The sequence below is a fragment of the Nycticebus coucang genome, chromosome 7 (assembly GCF_027406575.1).
Source record: "Nycticebus coucang isolate mNycCou1 chromosome 7, mNycCou1.pri, whole genome shotgun sequence".
Taxonomy (NCBI): domain Eukaryota; kingdom Metazoa; phylum Chordata; class Mammalia; order Primates; family Lorisidae; genus Nycticebus; species Nycticebus coucang.
The window spans coordinates 25587585-25608179 of NC_069786.1; the positions used below are offsets into that span (position 1 = coordinate 25587585).

The 20595-nt window shown below is 40.9% G+C and overlaps 1 protein-coding gene across 1 annotated transcript in view; it reads right to left on the minus strand.

Moving 5' to 3' along the window:
- The window catches only part of NCKAP5 (NCK associated protein 5), a 969262-nt gene that overhangs the window by 914983 nt on the left and 33684 nt on the right, over positions 1–20595 (minus strand). The window contains exon 2 of the mRNA XM_053597955.1: positions 2976–3105. Within this exon, the coding sequence (XP_053453930.1) occupies positions 2976–3044 (69 nt within the window). The 5' untranslated portion in view covers positions 3045–3105. The remainder of the gene's footprint in view (positions 1–2975; positions 3106–20595) is intronic.

Below are 20595 nucleotides of genomic sequence, written 5' to 3' on the forward strand. Positions count from 1 at the left end.
GTGGAATTTTGAGACTTAAGAACTTAATAGTTCTTTCCTCTATTCAGTTTCCCAAAAGGACATCTTCTCTTTCTGGGAGAAGTATAAGGTGAAAGATGAAGAATGGAGGTGACGCGCAGGAGACCTGTGTTCCGCTCTTGGCGTAGTCCTGGTTGCATGACCTCAGGAGAAGCAGTTAACTTCCCCGGTTTTCCACTATTGTATTTCACAGCAGTCCTTATCTACAATCATTTCTACCTGCTTTTTGCCGACTTATTTGTGTGGTTTCATCAGAGAGCAGAAAAGGAACACAATGTCTTGGGTTCAAGTCTCTTACAGGACACCACCTTTGATCCTGTCCCCGGTCTAGCTCTCTTCCTGGCATTTGAGATTTGTTCAAGGTGGTTTCAACAAATCTCACTCTCAAAGAACCAACTCAAAAAGAACATTCTTGCTGTCACTGTCCCAGCAGCAGCGTCACATTTAAAGGAGAGAACTTCACACTAAAATCAAGGATAAAACTGTAGCCACTCAGCCTAAGGGCTGGAATGTCCAGTGGCATTTAAGCGCCCCATACAGGGAAGCATAGGACAGGACATGCCTTTCCAGAATTTCCCCAACCTGGGCACACAGATGTAACACTTAATCTACCTCTAGAAAGCAAGGAATATACTTCACTAGTGTAAAAATTCTCCCAAACATGGTATAGGGAGATTTAACAGGATTACGTTTCTCAGGTGGTGCCACGCAACAAGTTCTCATTTTCTCTTGTTCTTCTATGCCAGCCAGTCAAAAAAGGGACCTGCAACCCCCGACAAATCTTAGGGTACAGCCATATGCCAAAAGGAATACAAGCAGAGTTTTGGGTTTTCAGCTAGCACTGGTAATGTGATAGGATTTTACTTATCCCTGTATTCAAGCTACCTTCCCAAGGCTCCCTTCCCCGCCCTGTCCCACCCCAGAGCCTCCTTTCCAAGGTTCCCTCTCCCCTGCCCTGTCCCACCCCAGCCCCTCCTTCCCAAGGCTCCCTCCCCCAGCCCTGTCCCACCCCAGCCCCTCCTTCCCAAGGCTCCCTCCCACCCCCGTCCCACCCCAGCCCCTCCTTCCCAAGGCTCCCTCCCCCCAGCCCTGTCCCACCCCAGCCCCTCCTTCCCAAGGCTCCCTCCCCCCAGCCCTGTCCCACCCCAGCTCCTCCTTCCCAAGGCTCCCTCCCCCCACCCCCGTCCCACCCCAGCCCCTCCTTCCCAAGGCTCCCTCCCCCCCGCCCTGTCCCACCCCAGCCCCTCCTTCCCAAGGCTCCCTCCCCACTGCCCTTCCCACCCCAGCTCCTCCTTCCCAAGGCTCCCTCCCCCCAGCCCTGTCCCACCCCAGCCCCTCCTTCCCAAGGCTCCCTCCCCACTGCCCTGTCCCGCCCCAGCCCCTCCTTCCCAAGCCTCTGTTCTCTCCATTCTTCTGCTTACTAGTTTCTTCAGCCAAATTCCACTCATCTGTCTGACATGAGGGAATGATCTGAAGCCTTTTATTAATGGGTACTACTATGAATTATTAAAAATTAATAGCTTAGTATGTTTGCCTTTATAGGATATTTGCATATTACCTGAGACCTGAGGCAGAAATCTGTGGCTTTGGGGACCAACCAGTCAGGGTAACATTTCTGGGCTAAGAGAATCTTTCCCGAGCTGTTCGCATCCGACCATACACCCACCTTCTCCCTTGCCTCCCTGCCTAAGGCAGACCCTTATTGGCATATTGATAAGCAGAAAGTGTTGTTTTTTTCCTACAGAAGCGAGGCTGCAGAAATTATCTCTTCATCCCATTTCCCCAGAAGATGAAAAGAGAATATGGATATAAACACAAATGTGTATAACTCTTTTCACCACATTCTACGGGGAGGTAGCAAGATCTAGGAATGACACGGATCACGGTCACAGAACTAAAATACTACTGAAGTCCTCAGGCTCTGAAGGTGTGCCACATAGGCACAGAAGCTGCTTCTGAGTGACAAGAGAGAAACCACACATAAACCCTTAATGCAATCCTTTTCTCAATTTCCAGAGACTCACGTCCATGAACATGAAGTAGAGCCTTGGCCTATGGGGTAAATAGCTAATGTGTTCATTGCAGGGCAAGGCCTACAGCTGCAGAGTTTGAAAGGTACAACTGATAAATCAAATCAACAAATATTTTATTGAATCTTTACTCTGTACCAGACTCCAAGCCAGGAGCTGGAAATATTCAAGTGAACAAAGTGCATTCCCATAAAACATGCTGCAAAAAGAGCCAAGTTAATATCTATTCTAGTAGGTGAATAAAAGAGAAAGTAGTGACTTCCTTGATTTGATTTCTTCCTCTATTCATATGCCTTATGGATCAGAAGATGACCCACATGTCAGCCCAGAGACATTCAGAGAGTGTCTAACCTTCAGAAATTGGTGACTCCGTCGATTTCAATGGACTAACCAGATTCTCATACCTGAGAGTGAACACAACCAGGTTGTTAAGAATGATCTTCATCCTCATTAAAACTCTGAGAAAGTTTATGGACAACTGAACTAATTTACATACCTAAGAAGATCTCAGATACTTTCTTGGCTTTTCAACATTTGAAGTTGTATTGAATTCTTGTTCAACATACCCCCAAAGTTAAAATAAATGGGTAGTAAAACAAAACAACTATATGTAGGCCTGGCATGTGGCATCTGCTGTACAGCAGTGTTTTTGTATAGACTAAAGTCTATTTCAGCTGGAATTAATGTAATTATATATAATGTTGACAGATTATGACATTTGCCTATTAAGACACTATCCAAACATTCCAATAATTTGCTGGCTTTTGAGTTTGCAAAAAAATAAATGAAACAAAATCCCAGGGGATGGTGCTAATGGGGTAACTGAAACAGAGGTTTCAAAAGCACAGGGTTCAGGAAATAACAGTCAAAGAATAATGCATTCTAAGCCAAAACATATAGAGTGGTAAATGAATGGTTAGTACTTACCACAAGACTGCTGTCTAGAGACAGCCTTTTTCCAAAGTCCCTTTTTTCAAGCTGTCTCTTTCCCTCCATGGGTGAAGTTATTTATTTTTCTTTGTGGTTTATAAGAATCCCTTATCTGTTTCCAGGGTCACTGCAAAAAAGTGAACATGTGTTTTACTATCCAAGTGCACAGTATTTAGATCTTTGTTTTTAACTTTCTAACCAGAAACAAGTGTGGAAGCCAAGATACACCCAGCCCACCAAAATAAGTACAGAACAGGCTCTCTCAACTCAGAAGACCTCTCCAGGTGACAAATGTCAGAGTTGTCTTTACGGTGGCCCCTGTGTTTTTACAGGTTTTGCTAAGGGAGTTGGGGAAGGGGTTTGCAGGTTGAATCAGCAGACGTGGAAAAAAGCGAACAGTCCGTTTCCTGCCACCCTTGCTCCACACCTGTCCTCTCTTCATCAGCCAGAATCACTCTGTCACTGTGCACATAGACGCCGTCTGCAAATTCCATGAGACCAAGCTGACAAAGCCACGCTCCATAACCAACAGTTATTGAGCTCAAGGCCCAATGAGGGGAAACTGAAACACGAACATTATTGTCAATATTTAATTTAGAAATATTTGAGGAACAGTGTAAAAGATTCATTCCTTTAGAGGTAGACTGATTCTGAATGAATGGTGGATGATGTCATTATTGTCAGTGAGTATTTATGGAACACCCACTGCATTTTACCACATTAGATAAAGTTCATCCCCGCACACACTGAGACCACTTGTTCCAAAATCATTAAGTATTCTGTTAGTAAGAACTCATCATATACATTAAGTATTACCTTCTAATTTTCACCAAGATCTAAAAAGCTTGACATAAAAGAAGTTTCAACCCAGGCTTTCTTACCTATTAGCCCAAGTGACCTTGGACAACTCATTTAGCCTTTCTGAAACGCAATTTGCTCAACTGTAAAAACATAATAATGGCAATCAAATGATGCATGTGAAATGATTCAAAGGCAATAAACTAAAATTTATATGTGAGTTATAATTACCCACAGATTACATTTAGAAACAGTTAATCTGAAATATTAGTCAACATAATTTAATATGTCCCTGATGACTCAGAAGGCACTTGGAGTACAGAAATTTCTCATAATCCTCATAAATAGACATAGCCATTTTACTGCTGACATGGAAGAGCTGAAATTTATAAAATGCTATACTGATCAGGGGTTTTTTTAATTGAAAAGAAATCGCTCTAAGTCTGACATGGATCAGATTGGACCCTGTGGGCTGGTTCTCTTGCTTTCCCCCATCAACACAGCTGTGTTGAGACAGGTACGTTCACACTACTGTCGGTCACAGGAAACTCATGGACCTGGTTTCCAGCCTAGGCTTCCTCCTCCCTCATCTTAGTCGTTTCGTCTCTCACTTTTGGAAACACTGGCTTTAATACAACACTGGTCCACTCAGAATCTCCTGGGAGTCCAATCACAATGCAGAATAAAATCCAAACTTTTAAACATAATGTTTAAGGTTTACTCCCTGCCAAAAGATCTTTTACAATCCCCAAACATTCCTAAAACCATGCTTTTCTTTTTTTTTTTTTGTACAGACAGTCTCACTGTACCACCCTCGGTAGAGTGCCGTGGCGTCACATGGCTCATAGCAACCTCTAACTCTTGGACTTACGCGATTCTCTTGCCTCAGCCTCCCGAGCAGCTGGGACTACAGGCGCCCGCCACAATGCCCAGCTATTTTTTTGTTGAGGTTGGCCGGGGCTGGGTTTGAAGCCGCCACCCTTGGCATATGGGGCCGGCGCCCTACTCACTGAGCCAGAGGCACCGCCCCATGCTTTTTTTTTTTTTTTTTTTATTTGAGACAGAGTCTCACTCTCTTGCCTGAGGCTAGTGTGCCAGGATGTCAGCCTTGCTCATAGTAACCTCACACTCCTGGGTTCAAATGATCCTCTTGTCTCAGCCTCTGGAATAGCTGGGACTATAGGCATGAGCCACCACACCTGGCTAATTATTCTATTTTTAGTAGACATGGGGTCTCGCTCTTGCTTAGGCTGGTCTTGAACTCCTGAGCTCAAGCAATCCTCCCGCCTCAGCCTCCCAGAGTGCCAGGATTACATAGGATTATAGGCATGAATCACACTGCCCAGCCCTGAGACCATGCTTTGATGATAGACCTCGCCTCCCTCTGGTCTAATTGCCCCTTGCTCTAAAGCCTGTCTCAGGTCCTTCTCCCCACAAGACCTTCCTGGACAACTGTTTGCTGATGCTTCCCTTTCTCTCCCACGTTTTTACACAAGTCCATAGAAGCTTGCCTTATTAATCACCCTGTATTTAAAGAACAATCACCTGAGATTGTTCTTTAAATACAGTAAATTCTTACCATATGTTCATTGGCAAGGCCTACTAGTCAAAAAACAACACTAGGAAGTATTTTTCAGAAAAAAGTGAATTGTATACTATTACTGTAGGCAAAACTTTTAATCAATTAAATTTCTCTAGGGGACTGCTTTTCCTACTCAGTGGTTTCCTGCACACTTTGCAACCTCTGCCCCCCATCTTCGCAGTTGTAAGCTTATAGCTCAGAATGCCCTTTGGGGTGATGAATACAGCACAGAGACGATTCAGGCTCTCGTGTTCCCCCCTCCATCAAAAACACACCCTGTTAAGTCTTAAACCCAAAGAGCATGGGGCTTTGATAGATTACAACAGATGATCCCTTGGCCTTCAGCACATATGTTTTGAGTGCCTACTATATGTAACACCCTGTCTTTGGATGTTGGTGGCACAGCCCTAACAAATAAATAAGCAAACAAGAAACAACTCCAAATTGTGGCAGGTATCTGCATGAAGAAAATAATCATGTAGGTGGTGTAACAACGTGTCAAGCATATGGACAGGGACACTTTTTGGCTAGAATGGTTAAGAGCTAGTTATGTAAAAAGATGGGTAAAAATCATTCTAGGTAGAGAGATCAGCCATTCAGCTGGGAAGAAGCTGGAGAAGAGCTTGGTTAAGAGAGGACCAGTTTCCCAGGAACAAAAACCCTAAGGACAGAAAGTGTGAGAAAAGTGCTGAGCTGCAGTTGACAACCAAGAGGTCTTGTAGGACAAGTGACTCATTTGGCTCTTATTTGAAACACAGAGGTCAATCTTAAGGTTTAAAACCCTGCTTTATCCTGTGCTAGCTGACAACATCAAATATGTTCCTTAGCCTATTTAAGCTTCTGTCGATTTGTCTATAAAATGGCATTAATAATAGGTGGTATTTGTAGTAGGGTTCTTGTGATACAATTAGTGAGACAATAAATTAAAGGGTTTTGCCAAGGGCTGGCCTATAGTGAATAAAATTTAAAGATTAGACATACTGAGCATCCCCTCTAGTGAATACAATTAAACTTATTAAGAACATCTCTAGCTATTGGATTTTATGCTCTATCATATGCTGGGGAGGCTGTCATTTGGTGAATGGGGATGCTTCTTACTATTTTCAAATAGCTTAGTCTGCCTATACAGAAAGCTGATTCAATGGCTTGATTTGGTCAATTTCTTTTTGTACTTCATGATACTAATGACATAGGAAGAGATGATATTTAAATTATTTAGCAGTAATATGGCATGGGTATCATGATTTCTAAAGCCCAGTCAGGAATGACAAGGGCAACAGGCATTGCACCTGCAGTGGTGCGCCCTGGCCAAGTATCAGCCAGAGCGCATGCACAGCCTCCACTTCAAGAATGTGAAAATGCTCTTGTTTATATTAAACCATAAAACAATCAGAGTAAAGAAAAGATCAGAGTAAAACAAGGCTACCTAAAAGAAAGAAGAGAGCAATCAGGATGTGGCAATATGAAAAGAGAAAGTTCTACAAAGGAAGTATCAGGAAGGCTGAAACTCCCACTTCTGGCACTGTTGGGAAGAGAGATTGTCTAAGGGGGGACATCAGATCCCAAAGATTCCTGCGTGTACATGGGGCCGTTTGTACCATCCAACTAACTCAACTTACTCAGAGACCACTATTGTCAAGCAGCTGTCCAATTTTATTTAATTCCCATGTAGTTTTACTCATAAAGAATGCACTTACCAGCAAATGTAAGTAGAAAGTTACATTTTTAGTACACGTTTGCAATTTGGCATTTGACTCTATACTCATGACTTATGTATTTGGTAAATGTACATGCAGTTCCTAGAATACAAACGAGCTAGGTACTGTAGGTTTGTTCTTAAGTTGAATTTGTATTTAAGTTGGAACAGTTACATTTACCTGTTACCTTAATAGCCTCTGATCCTAAGTGCGAGTTGCACATCAGATGGACATTTGAAACTTGGGGAATCACTGTAATAGCCCCTGTTTGTAAGTGCGAGCTGTATATAAGTCAGATGTTTGTAACTCAGGGACTTCCTGTATTAGTTGCCTTGGGCTGCCATAACAGAATAGCACAGACTGGATGGATCACACAATAGAAATTGATTTTCAAGCAGGTCAGGAGGCAAAGGTCCAAGATCACGGTGCTGGCAGAACTGGTTTCCCAGGAGGCCTCTCTCACGACTTGCAGAGGGCCGCCTCCTGGCAGTGGTCTGGCAAGGCATTGCCTCCAGGTGTGCACATCCCCGGTGTGTCTTCTTCTGCCTCTTCTTCTGGTCTTTTTTGTTTAGAGACAGAGTCTCACTTTATTGCCCTCAGAAGAGTGCTGTGACGTCACAGCTCACAGCAACCTCCAACTCCTGGACTTAAGCGATTCTCCTGCCTCAGCCTCCCCAGTAGCTGGGACCACAGGCGCCCACCACAACGCCCGGCTATTTTTTTGTTGCAGTTTGGCCAGGGCTGGGTTTGAACTCGCCACCCTCGGTAAATGGGGCAGGCACCCTACCCACTGAGCCACAGGCTCCACCTCTTCTTCCTCTTCTTCTAAGGACACCAGTTCTATGATATTAGAATCCTACACTTGGGACCTAGTTTAACCTTCATTGGTCCTAAAGTGTCCTATCTCTAAATAGAGTCACATTGAGGTTCGGAGTTTCAAATTTTGAATTTGGGGGGCACAGAATTCAGTCCATAATAGCTACTTTCCATAAGATTTCAAAGCCTGACCACATCTGAGTGTTCTAGTAATCTAAGAAACTGAGGGAAAACCCTGGGCAACAGCGGCTGCTCCCAGACCCTGCTCCAAGCTGCCCCCTCTCCCCACCTCTACTTGCCCGCTACACTCTTCTCTGCACTGTGAGCGGATAGCTGCAACTTACTTTGCCAAGACTCTTGGTCAGCAGGTTAATGTCAAATTCTGCCAATGGGAAGCTACGAGAAGAGATGAAAACACAAGAGGAAGGGGGAAGCCCTTCTGTTTCCAGCTGTGGCAGAGGGGCATCCCCAGTGGGTGACTGCAGGCTCCAGAAACTTCTGATTCCTCCAACGGCTCAGCTAGGAAAGGGCAGCAGCAAAGTCCCCATCTGTCACCTTATGCTGTCTCTTCCTTCCAGCCCCTTCAACAGCTTCATTTAAGAATTCCTTGCGTTCAATCCCTCTCTGACTGAGTATCTGGAATAGCTTCCTTTTTCCAGGCTTGACAATGTTTGATGCTTGCCCCCCAAGAGATGCCTTTGGACAGACAAGAAGCCTTCCTTACGAAACACCTGGATTCCTTCTTACGAACCTTCTCCAATAACAGCCTGGACTTATTGGCTAATGAACGCGAGCCCCTGGAGGGCAGAGCCAAGTATTTTATGTTCTAAGTTCTCCGAGGTGAGAGGATGCCCAGTGCCCAGCGGCATGACGAACACTCATTGTTTGCATGAATAAATGCATGTTGACAGCTGTCCCTGAGAACACAGAAAGAGCAGGGCAGCACTGCTGTGTTGTTAAAATAAAGAGATATTATACACGTTTATCACAGTCTAATTTTCTACCCAAGCACATACGCACTCAAGCCTTAAAAAATAAAAAAAGTGTCATAATTTTAAAACACTGCAAACCTAGAAATTACTGCTCAGGGGAGGCCTTACCTGCACTTACAAAGTACATAACCCAGCTGTGTGCGTGTCTTTTCTACGTCTTCTGCCATCTCTCGCCACGAAAGAACACACATCTGCCTCAGAGTGAAGGCTTGGAAGCCTCGCTCTCCCTCCAGGGAGAGGAAAAATGGCCAGGGAGTTGAAGGAAGACAGGAAATTAAACCTCCTTTTATTGACTAATGGTTATTGATACTGATCTCTCTGCCCCCACATACATCCATCTCTAGCTGGTGAAACTACATCTGCTCGGTATCTATAGAAATCTAAGTTGGCCATAATAAAGTCTTTTAAAAAATTATTTTTCTAACAGATAGTAAAGGCATTCCCATGCCAGATAGACTTCTAATATTTCTAAAGATGTCAGTAATTTCTATTTTCTGCTAGACTTAGTTAACAGGCGGCGTAATTTTCTAGAGATAGCAACAAAACTGCACCATTGAATGAAATCTTAAAGGCGTATTCCCTGACCGGCACGCACACACACTCTCACAGGTTCTGCACAGAATAAGTTGAGCCTTTCTGATTCTCCCATTCCTGCCCCTGCTTTGATATAGTCATGGAAGCGCCAGAGGGCTCTCTGGCTTGGACCTTCGAAGGTTTGCTCCCCAGCTCTTTTGCTGTGTACATTTGCACAGACGCCCACCTTCTGTGAATTTGCATAATATGAGACACAAACATTTCAGATAACTCCTTTCTCACTGTCTCCACTCTCTCAGGCTCACCAGTATTCCTGCTGAACCTCATCCTTCCTTTGTTCAGAAAATAATGTTGACTAAAAACAGAAACATCAACTCTAGACTCCAAATTAATATACATATATCTTAGAAACTCAAGAGTGAAGCCATCGTTTGGTGGTTCAGGGAAAGAAATATTCAAATGCCAAGGTCAAGAGTGGCAGAGAACCGTGACTCAAATGCTCCCAAACCCATTCCCTGCTTTGTGTCCACTGCTCTCCGCGGGCTTTTTCCTCTCATTTTTAAAGCAGGCGAATAGCAGGAGGAAAAAGGAAAAAAATATAAAATTGTACAATTTTCTTCTAGCTACCAAGAAGAATATTTGGAACTCCAGTCAGCTTTGTACTGAAATCTTTTCATTCTGATCTATTAAGTCTACAGGAGGGAAAGAAGTTGGCTTTCCTGATATATTAAATATTTACACACAGCAGTTTCCTTTTGGAAGGTATATGGGCCAGATAAGTTTCTTCCATTGATACACCATTCATGATATAAATGGTGTGTGTGCATGTGACATGGGCTTGTGAATGTGTGTTGAGTGTATGTACGTGTGTGAGCAGGTGTGTGCATGTGCACGAGTGTATTTGTGTCCGTGTGCGTGTGTGTGTGTGTATTCACATGTACTCTGACTAAAAAATACTAACACAGAAAAGTGTGTCCGTTCTGGTCATGAGTATAAAAAGATACAAAAATGATGTGATTTTCAATGTCTTTTAAATCTTAATAGCTTCCTGAAACTGATTTAGAAGACTGAATGCTAACAAATTTCCCAAATGTGTTATTCATCCTTGTCAGATAAATTAACGGCTGGAAAACAGTCTCAGAGAGACGTGACAACAGCCTTTTTCTTGAAAGTGGAGGAAAATTCTGCCTGATGTCGAAAATTGGTTTAAGAAGAAACAGTTTCGGCGGTGCCTGTGGCTCAGTGAGTAGGGCGCCGGCCCCATATGCCGAGGGTGGCGGGTTCAAACCCAGCCCCGGCCAAACTGCAACAAAAAAATAGCCGGGCGTTGTGGTGGGCGCCTGTAGTCCCAGCTACTCGGGAGGCTGAGGCAAGAGAATCGCTTAAGCCCAAGAGCTGGAGGTTGCTGTGAGCTGTGTGACGCCACGGCACTCTACCCGAGGGCGGTACAGTGAGACTCTGTCTCTACAAAAAAAAAAAAAAAAAAACAAAAAAAAGAAGAAACAGTTTCATTTGTTTTTTTCTTTTGTTGTTTTTTTTTTGTTGTTTTTTATTGTTGGGGATTCATTGAGGGTACAATAAGCCAGTTACACTGATTGCAATTGTTAGGTAAAGTCCCTCTTGCAATCATGTCTTGCCCCCATAAAGTGTGACACACACCAAGGCCCCACCCTCCTCCCTCCATCCCTCTTTCTGCTTCCCCCCCCATAAACTTAATTGTCATTAATTGTCCTCATATCAAGATTGAGTACATAGGATTCATGCTTCTCCATTTTTGTGATGCTTTACTAAGAATAATGTCTTCCACTTCCATCCAGGTTTAATACGAAGGATGTAAAGTCTCCATTTTTTTTTAATAGCTGAATAGTATTCCATGGTATACATATACCACAGCTTGTTAATCCATTCCTGGGTTGGTGGGCATTTAGGCTGTTTCCACATTTTGGCGATTGTAAATTGAGCTGCAATAAACAGTCTAGTACAAGTGTCCTTATCATAAAAGGATTTTTTTCCTTCTGGGTAGATGCCCAGTAATGGGATTGCAGGATCGAATGGGAGGTCTAGGTTGAGTGCTTTGAGGTTTCTCCATACTTCCTTCCAGAAAGGTTGTACTAGTTTGCAGTCCCACCAGCAGTGTAAAAGTGTTCCCTTCTCTCCACATCCACGCCAGCATCTGCAGTTTTGAGATTTTGTGATGTGGGCCATTCTCACTGGGGTTAGATGATATCTCAGGGTTGTTTTGATTTGCATTTCTCTAATATATAGAGATGATGAACATTTTTTCATGTGTTTGTTAGCCATTTGTCTGTCATCTTTAGAGAAAGTTCTATTCATGTCTCTTGCCCATTGATATAAGGGATTGTTGGCTTTTTTCATGTGGATTAATTTGAGTTCTCTATAGATCCTGGTTATCAAGCTTTTGTCTGAACAGTTTCATTTGTTAACATTTATTTAACTTCTCACCAAGACTATTCAGTAGCATCTATAGTTAATGGTTTAAAAGCTCAACAGAGCCCTAAGGATCACTTTCTCATGGCCCCATCCTGAGATCAATGGTCACCTCCACGGAGGCACCAGAGAATGACACCAAGTCTGGGTCTGGACATCTGGGCTGTTTTTCAACATGCAGCTCAGTGAACCTAAAAAGTTACAGCACTGATAAGAATATGAACTAAATGCCTCAGGAACAGAGTCAGAGAAAGCTCTTGAGACTTCTAAAATTTTCAAAATACTGTTATTTCTAATCCTTTCTATTTATGAAGATTATAATTCACATACCATAAAATGCCCCTGGTTAGTGCACAATTCAGTGTCAATCCTTTCCATTACTGACTCATTTGCTGAGGAAACTGGGAGTTATGTCCCACTCTCACTAGGGACACAAGGAAGTTCCCTTATCACTTCCTGGCTGTCCCCTGTCACCACTATTTGCGGTAGCAGCATCCTGGTCAGCTCTGAGTTCAAAGCCTACAACTGCCACTTCACTTGCAAGTCCTGTGACCTTCAGTCACTCAGTTAGCATCACTTAGCCTCAGGTTTTTTGCTTATAAAATTAAAATAATAATCACAACAACATACCCCTAGCAAGGTCCCTCTGGGGATTAAAACAATGTCTGTTTTAAAATATTTGAGTAAATACCTAATAGCTATTAGGTATAATTGCTCAAAAAATATCCTTTTATACAAAATTTGGTAATATTTATTCTGTATTTGTTTTGTTCTAGACCCTGTGTTAGGCACTGAAGATTTAAAAAAAAAGAAAAATGATAAAAAAGAAAGAAGGAAAGGAGGAATAAAGTAAATATCCTGAATTTTTAAGGAAACATCAAATCTAATAGTATGATTTATATATTAGTAAAATGCAAGGTAAAATAAAGATGTGAATGAATGAATACATGATTTGGTAAGGAAGAGTCACCTTTGATTGGGCTAATCCTGGAAGACTTGCCTTTATTGTCATTCCTGGTGTTTGCAGCTGATTTTCAGACAAAAGCCATTGCTGTACCTTCACTTATGGGCTAAGAACTAAGAGACAGAATTGCAGGGGCTTGGACTGGGATAAGCATTTCAGCTCTGGCTGATCTTCTCAAACCATCTGTTCTTTCTCTCCGAGTCTTTCTTTGTAAAGATTCTCCCCACTATATAATTCCCTCCTCCGCCTCTGCTCCATTTATTGCTTTAAGAAAGGTTTCTAATTCATTACCTAAAATGTTTACATGTTACTCATGAACTCTTAAGGGGAAAGTCAGTATAGAAATAAAAGAAAGAAAGAAATTTAATAAATAAATAAATAAAGTGTGCCCATAAACCCAGTGGACTAAAAGAATATTTAGATAAGTGGCTAGGGAAAAGAATTTTCACACTGTGTCATCTGCTAAACGTTAATGAGTTAATTAAATTAGAAAAATTCCACTGCCAAAAGCAAAAACATCTAAATACGTGGGATGCTAGGGAAATTATAGAGCATGCAACTAAATGCATTCTGTTCAAGATTATTATTTTGTTTTTTCTTTGAGCAGGCTGTGGAGAGCTACACTTAAAAAGCCATCCAATTTCAAGAGAGTATTTTCCATCTGGGGCCAGTTGGGTAGAATATGCTCTAACTCTGCAAAGCCTGCTGAGAGACAACACAACTTGTTAAGAAAACTGTTTATGAAAAGCAATTTTTTTTTTTAAATCCAGCAAAAGGTTTAACTATGATGTCCCCATACGTTGGAGAGTTCATTATTTTCCATTGATGTCTTTGCACACAAGTGAAAAACCAGAATGATTCAGGAAATGGATATAGTACAATCAACTGGAAGCCAATAGATTTTTAAGGCTTTAGTTGCTAATTAGATTATTTCCAATTCCTAAAAACTTTTTTATCTTAAGAGGTTATTCACTCTTGTTTTATTGTAAACTCCCTCTTCCCACTCGTCCACCACCCACTCACCCCAAAATAATCCTGATGTGAAAAAAATGCTAAAAGTCAAGTAACTTGAGATTAAGGGATTAAACCTTAAAAACCTATTAATATGCTATAAAAACAGAAAGAATTTTTAATAAACCATAAAATCTAGAATGCGACATTAAAGATGTCCTTATTAATAACAGCTATCAAGATGAAAAGTCTCAAAGATGTTTATCTTCTACTATTCAGTATTTAATTAAATTGAGACTGATATTCATTTGTTAAGAGGGAGCAGGCTAAACTCTTCTAGGAAGGTAAAACAGTCAATCACCCCCCACTGAAAGAGTTAAGTTCACTCTGGTGCATGTATACACCAGAGTCATTTCTTCCCTTCCTGTTATCATTCCCCCTGGTTATGATACATAAAATCAAAACTTCTAAACATTTGGACTTTTTATTTTTCATGTGACATGCTGTTTTTCTTTCTTCTATGCAAGGTCACATTCTGTCACTCAGGCCTGAATGTAGTGAGTGACCACACCTCACTGCAACTTCAAACTCATACCTTGTCCTCACGAGTAGCTAAAACTAAAAGTGGGCACTACCATGCCTGGCTAAGTTAAAAAAAAAATTTAGGCTTAGCACCTGTAGCATAGTGGTTATGGCACCAGCCACATACACTGAAGGTGGCAGGTTCAAACCCAGCCTGGGCCAGCTAAACAACTGCAACAAAAAAATAGCCCAGCATTATGGTGGGCACCTGTAGTCCCAGCTACTTGGGAGGCTGAGGCAAAAGAATTGCTTAAGCCCAAGAGTTTGAGGTTGCTGTGAGCTGTGACACCATGGCACTCTACCAAGGGCGAGTGAGACTCTGTCTCAAAAGAAAAAAAAAATTTTTTTTTTTTTTTTTTTTTTCAGAGAAAGGGTCTCGCTATGTTGCCCAAGCTGGTCTCAAACTTCTAGCCTCAAGTGATCTTCCCACCTTGGCCTCCCAAAGCACTGGGATTACAGGTGTGAGCCACCAGGCTCAGGCTGTAGTTGGTTGTTTCTTTTCATTTAGGCTTTGAAGGTTCAGGTATAAGAGGAATTCTGTAGATTGGGGGATAGACCAGTGTTCTCAACATAGGAATAACTGGTGGATCTCACTAAAATGCAGGTTCTCATTCACTAGGTCTACGGTGGAGCTTGAGAGCCTGATTTCTAACAAGCTGATACCTCTGGTGTGTGGGTTGTGTTTTAATAACAAAGGATCTGAAACTTAAGACAGAGAACTTATACATACATGGAAGAGTGAAACTCTAGGCATTTTCTCATAAAGCTATGCCCATCCAGCTAGATGTTACATAGACTCCGTTCTTCACACAATCCAAGCTGCTTCATGGGCTGCAATTGAGGTTTTGCATGATTCTGTGTTAATCATCACCAGGAAATTTGGAATCCCAGATCCTTGGGTGGAAATGGTTTCTCCCTGACCCTCTCTTTACCCAACGGTATAGTTTTTGCCTCTAAAATAAACCTGCTATGTGGCTACCCCATCTCTGCTTCACTCCTCAGGAGCACGTGGCTCACACAGTCTTCGCATGAGCCCTTTTCACAAGTGAGTATCTAGAATGCTTAGAAAATGACAATCTGTCTCTTGGATTTTCACCCAATGGCCATAGCTCTGTTCCCGGGAACAAATGTAATAAGTTTTCTCTTGCTCAAGCAAAGTATGTGTAGTTTCTTCAACACTTTCTCTTGTAAGAAACTTTCTATAACTGATGCGATGCTCTCTTTGTTACTGCCTTTGAAATGTCCTAGAGTGTGTCTAGAAAAAAAAAAACCATGAGATAATATTTTTCCTCAAAAAAACAAAAATCATATTAGATGCATTTATTTTCTTTGTAAAAGAGATAAGCTGTAAAAATTGTGGAAAGTCTATACCTTTTCTCTTCCCCTTCCTACTCTTCTCCTCAGAAATAATCCCCTTTAACAGTTTTTCTATTTGTTCACCCATATAAATATTGATTTTTTTCTTTCTATATAAATGGCATCAACACCTATTATTCTGTGACTACATTTTTCCACCTGATCTATTCAATACATGTGGGCCTAATTCATTTTTTACAGCTTCATATTATTATAGGTGATCAATAAATTGCTTATTAACTTATGGGTAGCGATTTAGACAATTGCAGGTGTTTTGCTCATTCTAGAGTCTAGACAATATTGCTGTGAAGATACATCTGCATCTTCTGAGCTTACGTGATTTTCTCTCTAAAGCACAAATCTCTAAAGGTAGAATTAAAGTATAAAAAATGTAAACCTTTGGCAGAAATTGACAATATTTTGGGAATGTATACTACCACCAGCAAAGTACAAGACTACCCGTTTCACACACAGTTGTCACTGCTAAATAGAATCAATCCAATGCTTTTCCAAGTTGGTTGGTAATAGAAAAAGAATACAACTTTATTGTTTGAGTTTATAAATCTATGTGTATTAATAAAGTTGGGCATCATTGCTTTTCAGTTACATGAATTATTTTTTTCTGGATTTCCTAGGTAAGTTATTTGCTCAATCTCCTATTGTTTCTTTATTTATTGTTTTGTTGAAGCTCTTAATACATTTTGAATATTAACTCCTTATTAAGAGACATTGCAAACATTTTCTCCTGGCCTATTTCTTGGCTTTTCACTTTGCTTGTAATTGTACAGAATAATTTATTTGTAGTCAAATGCCATCAATATTTTTCTTTATACGTTCTAAGTTGAAAAAACATTTTTCATTATACCCTATTAATATTTTTATGGTATTATCTCAATACTTTTGTCTATGGTGTAAGCATAGGTTTAACTTTATTTTTAGGAAAAAGGATATGAATTCATTAATTTTGTGACAGAAGCATTACCCCCAATGATTTGAAATGTTCCCTAAACATAGTAAAATTCAACACATGTATGACTCTCTTCCTTAGTTCTCTATTAAAAAAAATATTGATCAATTTGTCTATCTTTGTACCAGTATCACACGGCATTAACTATGAAGCCTGAGTAAATTCTGATCCCATAGAAGTCAAGCTCCCCATGCTGTTCTGTTTGGAATTTTTCTTGGTCATTTGTGTTCATGTGTGTTTTCCAGATAGACTTTAGCATCAGTTCATTGTGTTATACAAAAAGTACCTTTTCATTAAATTAGATTTGAATTTATAAATTATGTAAAAGAATTTACATCACTATATTCTTTTTTTTTATTATTGTTGGGGATTCACTGAGGGTACAAAGAACCAGGTTACATTGATTGCATTTCTTAGGTAAAGTCCCTCTTATAATTGTGTCCCATCCCGCCCCCAAAGGTGTTTCACACACTGTCACTCACCCCCAACCCCCTCCCTCCTTCCCTCTCTCTGCTCTTCCCTCTCCCCACCCCTCCCTCCTTCCTTCTCCCTGCTCTCCCCTTCCCCCACCCCCCACCATGTACTAGGTCATCAACTGTCCTCATATGAGAACTAAGTACATAGGATTCTTGCTTCTCCATTCTTGTGATGCTTTACTAAGAATAATGTGTTCCACTTCCATCCTGGTTAATACAAAGGATGTAAAGTCTCCATCTTTTTTAATGGCTGAATAGTATTCCATGGTATACATATACCACAGCTTATTAATCCATTCTTGCATTCATGGGCATTTAGGCTGTTTCCACATTTTGGCAATTATAAATTGAGCTGCGATAAACAGTGCAAGTGTCCTTATGGTAAAGCAATTTTTTTCCTTCTGGGTAGATGCCCAGTAATGAGACTACAGGATCAAATGGGAGGTCTAATTTGAGTTCTTTGAGGGTTGTCCATACATCCTTCCAAAAAGGCTGGATTAGTTTGCAGTCCCACCAGCAGTGTAAAAGTGTTCCCTTCTCTCCACATCCATGCCAGAATCTGCAGTTTTGAGATTTTGTGATGTGGGCTATTCTCACGGGGGTTAAATGATACCTCAGGGTGGTTCTGATTTGCATTTCTCTAATAATTGGGGACGATGAGCATTTTTTCAAGTTAGCCATTCGTGTGTCTTCTTGACATCACTATATTCTTAAGTCTTCTGATTCAGTGATATGGAACGGGTAACAGATTGTTTAACAGTGACATTCCTCCCCGCTTCCTAGGATTCCATGATTCCATTTGAAATGTCTTTTATGTTCTTCCAACATAGGTGCTGCTCGTTTCTCCAACCCTTGAATATGGAAGGGCTTTTGACCAATGGAATGTGGCCAAAGTGGTACTGAGTTCTGATACTAGGTTTTCAGAGGCCTTGAAGCTTCCACACCTTCTCTCTGAACCCTGAGATTTCTGTGATGTGGAGAAGCCAAGTGTATCCCACAGGAGTCGGTGAGCCACTGGAGAAGAGTGTAAGTGAGGGCCACACACATGCCAGATAGCAGGGGAGGCCACTGTAGACCGTCCAGCTCTGGTCACACCTGGGAACACAGGCTTGTGAGTGATTCCAGGTGAGTCCTACAGAACAACCACATGGGTTGTCATCTCGTGAAATCAGGAGGAAAAACAGGTCACTGTTATTTTAAGTATCCGTGTACTGGGGAAGTTTGTTATGTAGTAACAGCTAACGTAAAAAAAAAAAAAAAATGTCCATTAATCTGGACATTTGAGAACAGCATCTTAAGTTTTATTCCACAGGCTGTGGGCATATTTTCTTTAAGTCCTAGTTATTTATGACTTTTGTTGCTCCTGAGAATTACATACTTTTTTTCTAATTACATTTTCTAAGTGGTTATAGGTAGTGAAGAAAAAAAAAAACTTGATTAATTAACTTTAAACTTCTGTTTAGCCAGTTTCCTGAGCACTCCTTCTAGGTCTAAATATGCTTGTTTTATTCTGTTGGATTTTTTAGATAGAAAATTGCAACATTTTTGGCTTTTCCCTTCCAGTATTTCTAAGTCTTATTTCTTTGTCTGGTCATGTGCAGTGACCAGGCCAGCAAGTCACTGGTAGGAACTTTGGGTCTTTGGGTTCTTCCTTCACTAGAGTCAGCTGTAGTGTTTTCACCAGTGAGTAGAAGATGTCTGAGATATTTTGTAGCCACCAATTACCAGATTTAGGAAATTATTCTATCTTCCAGATCCCTATAGCACTTTAAAATCTCTCCTTTTTAATTAAAAAAATTAAACATAATGAAAAGTACGTAAGTAACAGATATTTGTGTACTCACCATGCATATGTAGCAAAGATTTTTACCATAATTGCTTTAATATTTTTTCTTTTATTTTCTAAGAAATAAAGCATTATAGATACAGCTGTGGCCCCATTCTCCCCCAGCCTCCCTATCAGTAGCCATCATCCTTGCTGTACATAAATTAGACTTTTATTATGGATCAATGTCCTCAGGACAATACTTAGTGTCATTTTATGTATATTTTACATTTATATATAAGGTATTATGCTTCTTGTGTTCAGTGGTGATTTTTATCTACTTTACATTAAGGCATCAAGATTCATCCAAGCTGATAAAGGAAATTCTAGTTCATTTAAACACGGTAAAAATCCCATCACATGGATTTATAATAATTTACCTAATTCCTAAAGAATAGAAGATGCTTCCCCATTTTTTGTCATTTTCATAGTCCACAGACAGTGCCACCGTGGACATTCTTGTTTAGGCGTCCTTGTGAGGAAAGGCAGACATCTCTTTCTCATACGGAGAAGTCCCAGGGTCATACATGTTTGAGTGACCAGGTAACGCCAAATTGCTCCCCCCAAACACTTATACTGTAGCAATTTATGTTACCAATGTTAGAAATCCTTGTTTCCTCCTGGCTTTTATGGAAAATGCACACTTGTGTGTGCAGTTCGATCAACAGCAGTGTCTCCATTCTGACTTGGTTACTGTTTCCCTGACACACTCATGGAGGTTCTTCCTATAATGAGGAGCTACTTCTGACAGGAAAACGTCAGGCATTTGCCTCTCTGGGAAACCCCCGTATCTCAGTGTTTTTCGACCTTTCTTTTTTATCAATCTCCCAAGCACTCTTTATTTTATCCCCATGATTGTCTCCCTTCCCATGAAATTTTGACCCCACAGACATACTGTATACCTGTGGACCCCTGGAGGGTCAAGAACTATTGAAATGTCTTCGACTCTCGTTTGTTTTTTTGTTGTTTTTTTTTTGCCCCAAGAACCAATTTTTAACCTCCATTTAGACTGTCTCTGTCTAAAGATACAGGATACTTTCAGGTTTATAATTTGGGGATGGGGCGGCAGAAACTTAACTTGATTCTTATATATAATTAGCAAGTTCTAAGTTCTGAATGATTTCACTAGGGTAACATTCATTTAATGGGGTGCCTTATGAGGGAAGTAAAGAAATATATGACTGGGCAAAGTCAAGAGTTTCCAAACCCAGACAGCTAATGTGTCAAGAAGGTAGTGAGGCTGGCCTTCTGGGGAACTGTGTCCACCTGGGCAGGACCCATCCAAAAAGGGTGGCTGGATCCACTGCAGCTGGTAACCACTACGTAGGAAGGAAGGTCTATTTTATTAAAGCTTTTAATTTTTCAAGAGAAGCCTGAAATCCAGATAAGCAATGCAAAATCTCCTAATTTCTAGAAATCAGTTAAATTAAAAAAAAATCATTGAAAACCAAATAAACTATCCCTGAGAAGTATGCAGCCTTTGGCTACAGGAGTTCTTATAAATCTCCCTCCTCCCTTCTCCTCTAAAAAGTTTGGTAATTATTTTTAGAGTTTGAATTAACATAAAACACCAAGAAGAAAAAAGATTGAAATCTTAAATGTGAACATACAAAACTAAGTATAGCAAGG